The 15,041-nt window shown below is 42.9% G+C and overlaps 1 protein-coding gene across 3 annotated transcripts in view; it reads left to right on the top strand.

Moving 5' to 3' along the window:
- Nucleotides 1-8,894, top strand: part of CACUL1 (CDK2 associated cullin domain 1) — a 65,163-nt gene extending 56,269 nt beyond the window's left edge. For 2 of the 3 annotated variants that reach the window (XM_049855054.1, XM_049855053.1), the window contains exons 7-8: nt 2,703-2,746; nt 3,401-8,894. In XM_049855054.1, coding sequence (XP_049711011.1) covers nt 2,703-2,746; nt 3,401-3,441 — 85 coding nt within the window. In that variant the 3' untranslated portion in view covers nt 3,442-8,894. The remainder of the gene's footprint in view (nt 1-2,702; nt 2,747-3,400) is intronic. The other variant, XM_049855052.1, reaches the window with a different exon arrangement.
- Nucleotides 8,895-15,041: the final 6,147 nt, after the last annotated feature.

Below are 15,041 nucleotides of genomic sequence, written 5' to 3'. Positions count from 1 at the left end.
ACCTTGGGTTCACCCTCTAGGACAGTGTGTGGGACTGTATGAATGAGTCCAGAGACGTTCCCCTTATCTTCATTCTAGAACTGGAATAAGAGAACAGGGTGCAGGGCCACTTGGTATATAGTAGCTCTAGTGTAAAATTTGCTTGGATGAGATGAGTACTGACGCCATAAATAGCCCTTCTGGTAACATTGCCTTTATACATGAAGGTCTAAACATGCCACTGTTTGGCCAAGGCCAAGTTAGTCCACATTCAGGGAATTGCCTGGGATTTTTGGTGTAAATTGGAACTTTTGTTTCTCTTGAGTGGAATGCTTCCATACAACTTCTGGCTGCAATTTAAATAGGCAATATTCGAAGAGGTAATAAAATTAAAATGTTTTAGTGTACAAACTTAATTGGGCCATTTTTATTATTAAATTAACAATTTATTGTACACTTACTGTGAAGATTAAACTCTGCCCCATAAATTATTCTGGTGGCACCCTATGTAAGCTCACAGTCTCACATGCACTCCACTGAACTCTGCGTTTACTCGTATTGGTTAGAAAGGACTTGCACAAACCACACTCATCAGCTGGTGGAAAGCCAGCCTGCGTCCAGCTCTTGAGGATGACCCTTCACAGCCTGCACTGCCAAACACCATGCCACCTGTGATCTTCTTTGGCTACGATAGTTTTGGAAGATATGACGTCCGCCGATGTAAAAATAACATTGAGAATACAGTACAGGATATCACAAGAATTCTGTTCCTGGCTGTTCTAATACGAGCAGTCATTTTATGGTTTTTGCCTACCCAGCCACAGGATTGTTGCTCAGCTTTGCAAACTACTTTTTCATTTAAGACGATGTCCCACTTACGTGATGTAGGGGTTCAGGAGAGGCAGTACAAGACTTAATGTGGACGGCACAGAGCAAGTCTTTGAAGTGTTTTGAAATAAGAAGTGAATATTGGCAGTTAGTGGACAGATTCTCATCTGAGCTGGAGTTTATGTAAAACATGATCTTGAGGTTTACGGAAATACAGAGTGAATTTATTTCAAAGCTAGAATTAACAGACAAGCTAAAAGCAATACTTTCTTTTTATTTGGTGCTTGCATAATTTAGTCAGTTTTGGGGATGGGGCTGGATTGATGCCTCATGTCAAAAATTACATTCTGGAAAAGAAGCTCATTTGGGAACTTTTAAAATGGCAGGCCTCTGCTGAAGCAGCCTCCTTCCCATCAACCTGTATGGTCCCCTTCAGAGGACGTACCAAGTAACTTTTAAAGGAAATAAAATGTTTTTTCTAAAATGATTAGTTCTGTTACCTAAATAGAACCTTGTAGGGTATTGCCGGTTTTACCTGAGTGGGTCACACTACAGTTTCCAGGGCAGCCTATAGCCTTCCAGACGTGTGAGGTGAGATAGTATCTTTGGCAGCCTGTTCCATACATCACATTTGTATTCTTCTTGCCTCCCATTGTTTTCACACTTGTATTTTTCTCCTCTTGTTTTTGTGTGTTCGTTTTTATTTAACTGTTGGAGATTGGGAATGAAGGTTGTCTGTGGAAGTTGCAGTTCTAGATATAAAACTGTGTATCCTCCTTTTTGGTCAGCACTAACTTATTTTAGGATATTTGGTGAATGCTGCTGTGATGGTACTAGTGTGAATAACAATGTAAGACATGCGGCTGGCTTTGGCTAGGTACGGTGTTAACAAGAGAGGTGTTTAAAAAGTGGCATGGCAGAGGATCTGGTTAGGACTCTTTAGGCTGCCAGAAGCGAGTTCATACTGAACTCTGTGTGTGCTTTTCTCACCTGGGGGGGAAAAAAAACCTTCAGAGGCCTTTTGGTGTGTTTTCTTCCTGCCAGTCATCGAGGCTCCTCACAGCACCCAGCAAGAAGCAGCAGCTTCTGCCCTAGTCTTAAGCATAACCAGAAAAGAAAGTGAGAAACTTTGGTTATCTGAAAGATTATTCAAAAGCAGGAAATAATTATTTGGGCTAGCATTTTAATAATCTCTAGAGACTAAATTATTCACTGATTTGTTAATCTGACAAGTATTTATTGAGTACCTACAGTATGCTAAACACTGTTCCAAACACTGGGGTGAGCAAGACAGGGAGAGTTCCTGATTTCATGGAGCTTATACTCTAGTGTTCGGAGATAAATACTAAGCATTTAAATAAGCAAATAGCTTCAAGTAACAGTAAGTGCTAGGAAGAAAATAAAACAGAATGGCATCGAGAGTAAGTGACCGGGGCATGTGTGAAGGGCCGTTCCAGCTCATTTGGTCATGTAATGCCTCTGAGGAGGCCACGGTCCAGCTAGGGCCTAGGGTGATAAGTGGACAGTCGTGTGGTCGGTTGGAATTGACTTGATGACGGTGGTTTTTGAGTTATTTCATATTTGAAATTTACCTTTGTATATGGTGTTACAGTGGTTAGGCAGTTGGCTGCTGACCAAATGTTGGCAGTTCAGATCTACCAGCCGCTCCTTGGAAACCCTGTGGGGCAGTTCTACTCTGTCCTATAGGGTTGCTATGAGTCCACTTGACGGCAGCAGGTATTATGTTTAAGTTTAATGTCTATTTTTAAATAGGTTGTTGGTTAGAATGGAGATATGATATCTGCTATACTTCCATTATCAATTGTATCAATTTGTTTCTCCTGTTTTGGGGTTTGAAGAAGTCTGTTGACTCCGTCTTGTTTTCTTGTCTCCAGAGGCGACCAGTCCCGGAAGAGAGCTGGGGATGAGTTGGCTTATAGTAAGTACTGGTGTTCCTTTCCATCTCTGATGGTTCTGTGATGTAGGGTAGCCACTGGCAGAAACTGCAGTGAGTATAACAACATCTGTCATCTTCTTGATGGGATTCCCATGAGGTACTGTGTGTGATCAGGGTCAAGCCAAGTATTCTGCAAGCTGTGGCAGCTCTGAAATCCAGTTGATGGCAGTTGTCCAGAGGCCACTAAAGCTCAGAGTCTCTAGTATCTCCTTGTTGTTAGGTGTCATTGAATCCATTCTGACTCATAGCGACCCCATGTGACAGAGTAGAACTGCCACATAGGGTTTTCTAGGCTGTGATCTTTGCAGGAGCAAATCGCCAAGTCTTTCTCCCCAGGAGCCACTGAGTGGGTTCGACCTGCCAACCTTTCAGTTAGCAGCTGAGTGCTTAACTATTTGCACCACCAGGGCTCCTTATTAGCATATGCTAGGATAGGATAATGACCCAGTCTCAGTTCTGATGAGCCAGCCCCCCTTCACTTCACTATGTAGATTATTCCACATAATTTTGCAGTTACTATTTTTTTTAAAGCCCCCTTTTAGGGGCTTGTGAGGGGGGTGATAAGTTGGTGTCGAATAAGCAGATTGTCTACCATTATCAGATGCTATTCATACTTCTGCTCCCGTGTTTTCTCAGACAGCTCGTCAGCATGTGCAAGTTCCCGAGGCTACAGATAGTGAATGTATTGAATGTACTTTGGTTCCTGCAAAGAGGACACACTGGAGCTGCAGACTCTTCAGAGCACAGCGGGCGTCCTGTACACACACAGGAGCTCTGTCACAAAGCTGTTCTTGGGAGAAGATGTTGGACTTCTGACTTGAGTTTGTAATTTTAAAAAAAACAAACAAAAAAAAAACAGTTGCTGCTAGACTTTGGGATGATATGGAAATGGGGCAGCCTCTTAATGAGTTTATCTATGGATTTCATGAGGAACAGGCATCTTGGAAAGTGACCACTGCTAAGTGAGAACCGGCAGCCAAAATCAGCAGCTTCCTCCAAAAATATAAGAGAAGAATAATCTTTCTATTTTACAGCACTCGTTTTGTTCATTCGTGGACTTGGCTCTTTGGTGTATTGGTTTCACATGTCAAGATATCTTTTGCTTTGAAAAACAAGCAGATCATTACAATACAGTATTTTTTGCCCATAACCAAAACAACCCCTTTTAAAAGAGTTGGTCTTTGTTTAGCATTAGAAAGTCTTGTTAAAGAAAACTACTAACTCTGCTTTCGCTATACCTTTTCCCTCCATCAGTTCTCTTTTCTACTCTGTGCCTTGAGCTTTGTGCACTTTGCAACTGTGTGACCATGTAAAACTTACAAATGCTTCCTGAAGAAGTTAACGGTATCAAAAAAGAACCCACCGAGATGCTAGGTGTGACTTCGGAGCACCATGTTAATTAAGTGGGAAAATAGAAACACGTTACACATTGGTCAGACTCTCCCCCTGCTTCACTATTAGCATCTTCATGTTGGTGTCAGGGACCAACTCGTGTAGAGCATTCTCACTCTCTCCCTTAACACGGTATCACCAGCTGCTGTCATGATGTCAGTATGCTAGTTTGGGGTGGATGCCTCAGCACCAAAGCTCCCCTTTTCCTTGTGTTGCGAGTTACCCAGCAGTCAGAGCTACTTCCTCTGATGCTCTAGGAAGCAGATAATGGTTATTAAACTTAAATACAATCAATGATGTGGGGCTCCTGATCCATTGCATTTTCAATGGGTGCGATAAGTACTTTAAAAGAAGCCTGCAGTCTGCATCTGTTAAACCGGCGTTCTGGCGTGTCTAGGAAGAAGTAGCACTGCTGTTTTGGGCTGCCTTCCCGCTGAGGCAGGCTGTGTTTCCTGCTCTTCTACGCCCACAGTGCTGTTTCCCTTGTGTTCTCTATAAAAAGGCTCTGAAGCTCATTCTAGTTTTTGAAATGCAAAGATGCGGCAAGGGAAAAGTGGTTTTCCTTGCGATTTTGCTTGAATCTAAATTGAGCATAGGCTTCACTCTGGTGCTGTCAGACCGATAACATCCTTTTTCGGTAGCAGGGCTGCTGGCACACTCCAGTGTGCAGGTGTTTCTGTAGAGCCGCCTCTGCCAGTTCAGTTTGTCCTTTTTGGGGGGAGTGGGGTGAGTGGGAGATCTAGAAGTGTGATTGGACGCAAGGAAGTCATCTAATAATAGAAGCCCTCGATTTGTAAAATCCTTAGAGAAGTAAAAGAAAAGGTTGTCAGATTTATTTTTCTACGTACTTAACCAGCATTGGTGGGTTTTGTGGAGGACTTTGAATTGGACTCCTTTAACTCTGTGAGCATCTTAGAGTGTATTGGTAAACCCCGACTTACTCTGAGAATATAGAACTCTCAGTATGACCTGTACCATTTGATTTGCTACATCAGTAACGTTCTAGTTTCAGGGAAGAAAATTGATACTCCATTTTATCATGAAGTCCAAATTTTCCTTTTCTCAGTGGAATTGGTTTGTTTGCCCCAGGCTTATCATTTACACCCGGAACTGAAGTCCCCTGATTGGTTTTAATAATAATTCCAAAAGAAAGTAAAATTGGAACATTTCTTTAAAGGCAGATGGGTTCTTCAAGTACCCTAATTATATACCCAAGTGGTTTTTCTGGGAGCCGGCACTCTTTTTTGGCTAGCAACGGAACTTTCCCTACGAAAGCCTTGTACTATGATGTGAATTAGCATTAAAGTCTTTGGATGCTTTTGCATTTTTAAGTTAATGGTAGAAGTATTTCTTATTGTCTAAATTTTATTGTGTATGTGTTAACAAAAAGTGGGCAAAATTTAGTTTCTGTAAATTTTTGCACAGTGTCTGCAGCCCTCTGTGGGACGGGGCTTGGTACTGCAAAGCTGTGGTTGGAAGGCACTATAGAAAGGGTTACACACCCTCCTGGTGCACCTTGTCACTCACCTCGGCCCCTGGAGGTACATTGCAGGATGAAAAACTTACTTTTTAGATGAAATTGACCTTGCTTATTTAATCAGAATTCTTAACAAAGTTCTTAGTTTGCAACATGAAAAGAAATGCGATTTGCCCTCCACTATGTATTGATGAGCACTGCTTGCCAGAAGTATTTTCTTGTCATGGTTAAGTGTGTTCTTGCTAGGGAGGTGTACAGAGCTTCTCCACCTCAGTTAAGTGCTGGCTTTTGTGGAGCCCAACTCATCGAATTGGACATGCAGCTTGATTGTCTGCTTGCCAGCACAGGTGGTTGATTTGGCTAAACCGACTAGTACATATGCACAGCCTGCAGTCAGACCCTTCAACAAGAGCCGCTTCATATTGTGGTCCTTTTCAGCTCTGGAATCACCTTGAAGTAATGACCTATAATAGTAAATAGGTGACCATTGTTTTCAGAGACGGTACTTTGTTAAAGGTTGGCCTTACGCTTCAGTCACAGTGCCATCTCATTACCTGTGTTGTCACAGCTGCACCCAGACCTGACAGAAACTACTGCTTTTCTTTGTGGGGGCAGAAAGCAAAACCTGGGATAGTGACGCTTATCTAATTGTTATTGGGGTTAAGGAAAACACAAACCTGGACTGCATGAGTTGTGCATTTTTAAACTTTGTGGAAAAGTTGCCTTTTACAAGTTTACAAGTTCGAGGCAGTTACCCTCCCTTCCTTTAGGGGGCCGTAGGATGGAAATGAATTTGTGAGTGAATGGTTGCAGAAGGTTCGATGACCTTGGCTGGGGATGCCGCACATGCGGCTCCTGTGCTGCGGACGTGTCCACTGGCCCTCCCCTTGCTACACACCCTGCTTTCTGTCTGGTTGCAGATTTGCACACACAACTAATTCCTCAGGAAAAGTTTGCACTTGCATCACCTCGAAATACTTTGTACTGACCAAACGAAGGATCTGAACGTCTTTCAGCACAAAAGGATAACTTCAGAGTGGTGGTCTGTACCCTTACTAGCAAAGGTAACGGTGATGTAGCAAACAGAAACGGTTTCTGCAATGCTAATGTGACCAGGAGCACTCGTGTCATAGTATTTAAATAATGCTGTTTCACCTACCAGCATACCCATCCAAATTTTGTCTTATTTTTGAGGCTGGCTGTATTTTCTTCTGTGTTTGTTTTCTGTTTTACAGCAAGTTATTCTGTGATTATTATGCAAGCATCATTGCCTTTGAGCTAAAATTCAGTTGTTTAATAAGCAGCTATTAAAATAACTGAGTATTGTTTTATGAGTATACACTAATCTGAGATATTAAAAACTTTACAACTAAAAAGCAAAACAAAGCCTACATTAGCTCTCCGGCCACTATTTGGATGTTTTGAGTTGGGTTGGTTTTTCTGTGGTGTCTCATTAAGCTTCTTAGCTTGGAGTATTATGTTTACTTAGTCCAAGTGTGGGCCTCTTAAGGGGACTTCAGAATTTTAAGTCAGAATGTGAATCCCAATACTGACATCTGTTGGAGTTTATAGGACCTTTTGGGCTATGGTTACTGTTTTCAATAAGAGCACATCAGATGAAGGTCACTTTTACCAGAAGTAAGTGGAAGTCGTAGGAGTTCATGGAGAGAAGGCTCTCCTGTTACTTTCATTACCCCCTTGAAATTTAACCCAGCTTCTGGCCACCAGAATAGATGAAAGGAACCTTGTCCTTCACAAGGGAAAGGATTCCTCTTCTGTCCCCACTGTTTCTTAACTGAGTCACTGACATGCCCCTCCTCCACTGCCTGAGACCCGATTTTGAGTTTGAACCTCTTCCCAGAGCCGAGTAGCACAGCCTGTACGTATTTCTGTCGATGGAGCAGCTGTGGGAGAGTGAAAGAAAGTGCTGATCAGAGGTACATTCTCCTAGAACCCTGCTGTGTGCTGCACTGTGCTGGCCGGGATGGAGCAGCTGTGGGAGAGTGAAAGAAAGTACTGGTCAGAGATACATTCTCCTAGAACCCCTCCTGTGTGCTGCACCGTGTTGGCCAGGGTGGAGCAGCTGTGGGAGAGTGAAAGAAAGTGCTGGGCAAAGGTACATTATCCTAGAACCCTCCTGTGTGCTGCACTGTGCTGGCCAGCCTGAAATGAGCTTGGACTGTCTTGTTAAGAAAAATGTTAATGGCTTGAACAATTCTGGGAAGTTTATAATGTGGCTTTGGGGTTAAGAATTCTGTGGATTGAAAAATAAACATTTTGTATTGATTTTCACATGTCATGTCAATGTTGTGACTGTACTAACTACAATAAGACTGTGGATCTTAGGAGGGCGTATTTTGTTAAACAGATGGCAACTTGATTGCTCTCATTAGTCCTGTTTGTCAATATTACAGCCAAACAATTCAGGAGAAATTGTTCAGATGAGAAGTTGTGGGGAGCAGTGGCTGGGAATGGAATGCTTGTGGATCAACTGAAGGTCAAACGTAGGCAAGAGGCTTCTGCTGCCCACCAGCTCAGCCAGAGCCAGAATAAAGCCATGAAGTCTGGTCCCTGGTGGTGCTTCTTGTCGGAAGACCCGGAGGAGTTTAGAACAGGGTGTTCTCTACATCAACTCTTATTAAATCAAGAAAAAAAAAAATGGTGGATGAAACTCTTACTGACCTGGGATTCAAAGCCACTGACTTTGGTTCTGACCTTTAACCTTTGATGGATTTTGAATCACCCCTTCTGTGTTAAGGTATTTACCATCACTAAAACATTGTGGCTAATGAAATAAATCATGTACCGATGTCTGTGGCCTTGTTATGTTGATACCTGGCACACCGGAACTCTGTTATAATACAGAACATACGATTTTGCTTACAGTGTATTCATAATGCCTCCTAAACTATAACCATGCTCCAAGCCAAACCCACTGCTGTCGAGTCGATTCCGACTCATAGCGACCCTATAGGACAGAATAGAACTGCCTGATAGAGTTGCCAAGGAGCACTTGGTGGATTCGAACTGCCGACCTCTTGGTTAGCAGCCGTAGCACTTAACCACTATGCCACCAGGGTTTCCTAACCGTGCTCAGTTCATGTTTGTTACGCCATGGATACAGTTAGCCTTAGGGTGCCTGCTGATCTTGACTTCTGTACCAGTAGTAAACCGTGCGTGCGTGTGTGTGTGTAATTATACACACACACGTGTAGGGTTTTTTTTTTAATTGTTGATGTTTCTAAAACACTAGTGCAGTTTCTTTGGTGGATCTTTAATCAACTTTATAACTTGAGGATGTTTTTGCTTGGTTTTTCGATGTTTTTTCTGAAACACTGAATGCTATGAAGTCAGTGACATCCCCCAGATTTTGTGTAACCTCGTTTTATAATTTTAGTTTCTCACGCAAGCCTTCTGAAGTGTGTGTTCCTACGGTATTCTCAGCGTGCCAGTTCTCATCGGTTCCCCTCCACCCCACCTGTCCGCGTTTTTAACCTCTGCTGTGTTTTCGTGGTACCTGCTGTTTGCTTAACCTCTAACAGCAGGATTCAGTGACTTTTTGCCTTTGCATCTGACGGTTTCCTTCAACTTTTTTTAAATCAGTTAAGTAGGGTGTGCTTTAAACCTTCTCCCTTCCCTTAGCAGATGGTTTGTTGGTTTTACTGAGTACATACCTCTTCTAGATGGAGCTGGTTCTCTGTGTGTTTATGTGTGTTTTATTTCTTCAGCTTACCCATTTCACAATAATACAAAATTCTGGAACAGTTTGGATTTCAAAAAGCATGACATAGTAGAAATAATACCACGTGTAGAATCTGAGAGCGAAAGTTTAAGTCTCAGCATAACTACCTGTGTGTTCTTGGGTAGGTTATTTTCTGAACCTCAGTTTTCACCTACTACTATTAGGCCTCTCCCCTAAGTGACTAGTGATAGACAGCCCCTACATGTGGTAAAAGGCCTAATTTACCAGTAGGATGTAACAACTGTAAACTCCATAATGATACACCTAAGTGCCTAATAATGTTCCAGAAGATACATAAAGAAAAAATGGACACACGTGTAAGGAGAAGTAGATTAATCTACCATTATAATGGACATCTTGAACACTCCTCAATAATTAATCAAGCAGAAGACAGAATCATTAAGGACGTAGAGAATGTAACTAGCTCAGCTAATAAATTTGATCTGCTGGATATACATGTATATATGACATTGTGCCCCTCAGTAAGAAAAGGAGCATTTTTAAAACACACCTAGAACGCTTACAGAATTGATCTTGTGCTAGGTCATAGTGCTAGCCTCCAAAAATATTTAATGCATGTAGACTTCCTTGTGCTTGGCTTATTAATTAATTTGTAGTGAACAATTTCACTTTTTTTTTTTTCATCTCATCAATGATTAGCTTCTAGATAATGGCTGGCATCTGCCTCTCTCCCAACCCCACAGCACCTTCCTGCAGATTCAAAGCTGCTTTTCAAATTGACAGTCCCTGACAGGGATGGATGATCCAGTAAACATGGCCTTACTTGTGTGTACTTACTAATTTGTGTGAATAGTTTCACGTGGTTTTCACCACATCTTTGATGTGAAATTGTTAACTGCAATGGAATCCTGATCACAATGCAGTTACATTAGAAATCAAAAACAAGATCACAAGGAAAACCCATATGTATATAAATTTTAAAATAAAACTTGTACTGGGGTCAATGAAGAAATTATAGTAGAAATTAGAAAATAACTCAAAAATTAAATTTTAATAAAGTACTACAAAACTTAGAGGATGCAGCTAACATGGTATTTATAGGGAGATTAAAAAAAAAAAACTAAGCACTTGCATTAGAAAAGCAAAACTTTAATGAGATAATCATGGAGAGCAGAAATAAAGGAAATAGAATATAAGTAAGAGAAAGGACCAGTAAAGCCAAGAGTTGCATTTTCCAGGAGCCTCCTGAGGTGGGAGGAGCCATGTGAAAGACTGGGGAGTGGGAAAGTCCCCCACTGCTGCTGCTTTGGCTGGGACCTGTGGACCCGTCACCAGGCTTCCCCTGCTTCGTCTCTGAATTTTCTGGCCACCTTCCACCGAGGCAATTTCTGCAAGGATGACTTGAGGGTGCTTTGTAGTGCCCCAGAGAAGGGAGTGCAGAGGCTAAGGTTGTGTCCTGCACCCTAGAGGTGTCTCCCGGCCTCTTCCCTAGGAGAAGCACTGATTGGGGCAGAAGTGCTGTGTCCACCAATCAAAGGGCAGCCCAGGGCCTGTTCCCGCTAGGACAGTATGTCTGCATCTCTAGCAGGAGCACTTACTGGACCACCACAGAACCCCCTCCCTGTGGGCGTCCGCCTTTTGGGCTTCTCCTGAGTAAGAGTTGAAGATATCCTATGGAAAAGACGTAGTTGGGTGTAGGTTTCTCTTTCAGGGACTTGTGGCCAAAGCTCACAGCTATAAGGATCCATACAGACTTGCAGGTTGGCGTTTCTAGAAGGCAGCATCTATCGGCCTGGCTGGCTGTTGGAGGATCTACAGTGCAGGTGCCAGGGCCCACCAGCAAATGGACCTGCCCAAACCAGTTGCCAGTGTGTGGATTCCATGTGTGGAACTGTGCTGCACAGGATTTTCAGAAGCTGATTTTTTGGAACTAGATCACCACACTGGGTCTTTTTTCTGAGATGCCACTGGGTGGATCTGAACCTCCACTTTTCAGTTAGCAGTGGAGTATATTAACTGTTTGCACCCCCCACGGACTCCAAGTGGGCCTGCACATCCAGTTTATTCCCAATAGCTCCACTCATTGCTTTCTCGTTTCAGAGGTGCTGGGGTTGATAAGTCTGAGTCTCTCTGCATGTGATTGCTGTCTCGTTGCCTAACCTCCTAGACCAACACTCCATAGCCCTGTGGGGGCTAGCCACTCATGCAGTGCCTATCAATTGGTGTGAAGTCAGATGGAGCTCTTGGAAAGTGAGATTTTAGATAAGAGTTTTTCAACCAAGTGGTTCTTTCCACATGACTCTGACGGTCGTGCACTTAAGAACACCTCTTGGAAAGTGTAGAGTACTTCATGCTTCCTGGACATTTTTTTGTCACCTGGCCCTTGCCATTACCAGGCAGATGTCATGATCTCTGTTTGCATCTGGTGGCAGAACTTGGGCTTTGGGGTTATGAAGAGCTGAGTTCAAGCTCACCTCAGAGGCTCGATTTCCTCTGCATGAAGTGGGGCTAATTAACGCCCAGGTCTTGGGATCGTTGTGGGCATTAAAGGACAAACTGCATGGCAGTCACCTTGCACAGTCCTGGGCACTTAGCAGGCACCTGGAAATGGTCAGCTCACTCCCACATGGCTGATTGGTCCAAACCAAGCCAAAGTGGAGGCTCCAAAGTACCTAAGAAGGGATCTGGGTAGAGTTGGTAGAATCATTTCCTGAATTCTGGTGACTATTGTAATACAGTGGTTAAGAGCACGGTTGCTAACCAAAAGGTCAGCAGTTTGAATCCACCAGCTGCTCCTTGAAAATCCTATGAGGCAGTTCTACTCTGTCATAAAGGGTTGCTATGAGTTGGAATCCACTTGACTGCAACGGGGAGACCATATGCCAGATAAAATGGCTCCTTTTAGGGCGGTTGATACCCAGTTTTTTCTAACTCTAACCTACCACCAAGACGAGTTAAGTTTTAGGGCTTCTGTTTTGGGAAGATAAAATCACACAAGAAAGGAAAGTGCTTAGCTTCCTGTGTGCAATGGATGTCCAGTAGGTATAAATTTATCTAACAGCTGTACCAAAGAAAATTTAATAGAATAAGTCAGGGCTAGGATTGAATCCTCTACATCATTCGAGTTTGATTTTGATTTACCAACAGCCTGTTGTGGCCCCTTGGATTTGGACAATTGTGGAATCTCAGGCTTTAAAGAAGCATTTATGGGAGGCGGAGCCAAGATGGCGGAATAGACAGACGCTTCCGGCAAGCCCTCTTCACAACAACGACCAAAAAAAAAAAAAAAACACAAGTGAAACGAGTATATTTGTGACAAGCTGGGAACCCTGAGCTTCAAAGGCAAGCTTAGAAAACGAACTGAGGGGTAGGGGGAGGAAGAAACTGTTCAGAAGCAGAGAGGAGTTACCAGACCTGAATCGCAGGGAGCCCTCAGGCACCATTCCCAGAGCGGGTAGCGGCGGTCGGCTGGTACTAGCATTTGGCTGCAGTGTCCTCAGGGAGTAGCAGCCAGCCACACAGCCTACTCTCACCTCCAGAACCTGAGAACGGCACTCGGCAAAAGCTAAGTACTTGCGTATATGTTAACGCACCACCCCCACCCACAAGCCGGCTTCAGTGCTGAATTCCCTGGGTCTGAGATAGGCCCTGCTGAGCACCTAGAGCCATCCTCCCGGCCTTGGGGAAGGAAAAAATTAGCAGTTCGGGGAAAATATAATTTGCTAGCTCCACTAACCGGGGGAGCTAAGAACAGAAGTGGCTCCTGTCCAGGCATAAACCGTCCGTGGACTTTGAGCAACTTTCCCTTCTGCATGGACCTGTGTGGGCCTATTTTTCGAGAAAAGGCCCTTGTTGGCAAACTCCAATCATTTCAGCTGTGAGGTGGAGAGGTGGGTGTTTGACATTTGACATTGCTTTCCCTATTAAACAAGGTCCTCGCCTACCCACATCAGGAACCTAAGAACTGGTGGCTCCACTCAGGTCACCCAGCCACCTGTGACAGGGGTCCAAAGATAACTGGTACCTCCTAGTCCTTATGACCAAAAACTTTGGGTGCCCATGGTCCATCTGCAGAACCCACCCACCTGCACATGCTAGGGAACAGGGACGCGCTTTCCTCAGAGACACTCGGGGGTCAGTTCTTAGGCCCCTGCCTTGTTCAGGGCGTGACCCCCCGTTGCAGTCAGATACCGGTATATACGCCAATCACCCCTGCCCCTCTAAGACTGTAGGGCAGAGCCTGTACCACACACTTGATGATCAGCTACCTGGAAACCTGAGCTGAATTCATACAAGAAATCTGAATGGACTCCTAGACTGATATACCTGATAACAGCTCTAGCCATCTGGGGACAGGATGTCAGAGCTCCAAAGGCAAAAATAATCAAGCTAGTTCACTCACGCAACCCATAGGGGTATACCAAAACAAAACAAAGCAAGTAGCTACAACACAGTAAGCAAGCATAAATTAATAAAATAACTTATAGATGTCTCGGAGACAACAGTCAATATCAAGTCACATAAAGAAACAGACCATGATCACCTCAACAGGCTCTCAAAGAATCCAGGGATCTTCTAAATGAAAGTGCATTCCTGGAATTACCAGATGTAGGATACAAAAGTTTAATATACAGAATCCTTCAAGACATCAGGAAGGAAATGAGACAATACACAGAACAAGCCAAGGAACACACAGATAAAGCAATTGAAGAAATTAGAAATATTATTCAGGAAAATAATGAAAAGTTTAATAAGCTGGAAAAATCCATAGACAGGAATCAGAAATTCAGAACATTAAAACTACAGAAGTAGGCAACTCAATAGAAAGAGGAGCAGAACTGAGCAAGTAGAAGCTAGAATTTCTGAACTCAAAGATAAATCAGTTGGCACTAATATATGTGAAGAAAAACCAGATAAAAGAGTTAAAAAAAATGAGGAAACCTTAAGAATCACGTGAGACTCTATCAAGAGAAATAACCTACGAGTGATTAGAGTACCAGAACAGGGAGGGATAACAGAAAATACAGAGAATTGTTGAAGATTTGTTGGCAGAAAACTTCCCTGATATCATTGAAAGATGAGAAGATATCTATCCAAGATGCTCATCGAACTCCACATAAGGTAGATCTTAAAAGAAAGTCACCAAGACTTAATCAAACTTGCCAAAACCAAAGATAGAGAATTATAAGAACAGTGAGAGATAAATGAAAAGTCACCTACACAGGACAGCCAATAAGAATAAGCTCAGACTACTTGGCAGAAACCGTGCAGGCAAGAAGGCAACGGGATGACATATTTAAAAAATGGAAGGAAAGAAAAATTGCTTGCCAAGAATCATATATCCAGCAAAACTGTCTCTTAAATATGAAGGTGAAATTAAGATATTTCCAGACAAACACAAGTTTAGGGAATTCGTAAAAACTAAACCAAAACTACAAGAAATACTGAAGGGAGTTCTTTGGTTAGAAAATCAATAATATTGGGTATCAACCCAAGACTAGAACACTGGGCAGAGCAACCAGAAGTCAACCCAGACAGGGAAATCCAAAAAACCAAATCAAGATTATAAAAAAAAAAACCAAACAAACCTCAAAACAGGGTAACAGTGATGTTATTGTATAAAAGAAGACAACATTAGAATAATAAAGAAGGACTAAGAATTTTTTTTTTTTGATGCATTGATAATTACTGGCGATTGCAGTGTG

The sequence above is a fragment of the Elephas maximus genome, chromosome 16 (genome assembly GCF_024166365.1).
Source record: "Elephas maximus indicus isolate mEleMax1 chromosome 16, mEleMax1 primary haplotype, whole genome shotgun sequence".
NCBI classification, from domain to species: Eukaryota; Metazoa; Chordata; class Mammalia; order Proboscidea; family Elephantidae; genus Elephas; species Elephas maximus.
The sequence above is the reverse complement of the archived record's forward strand: the minus strand, read 5'-3'. Positions and strand labels throughout refer to the sequence as shown.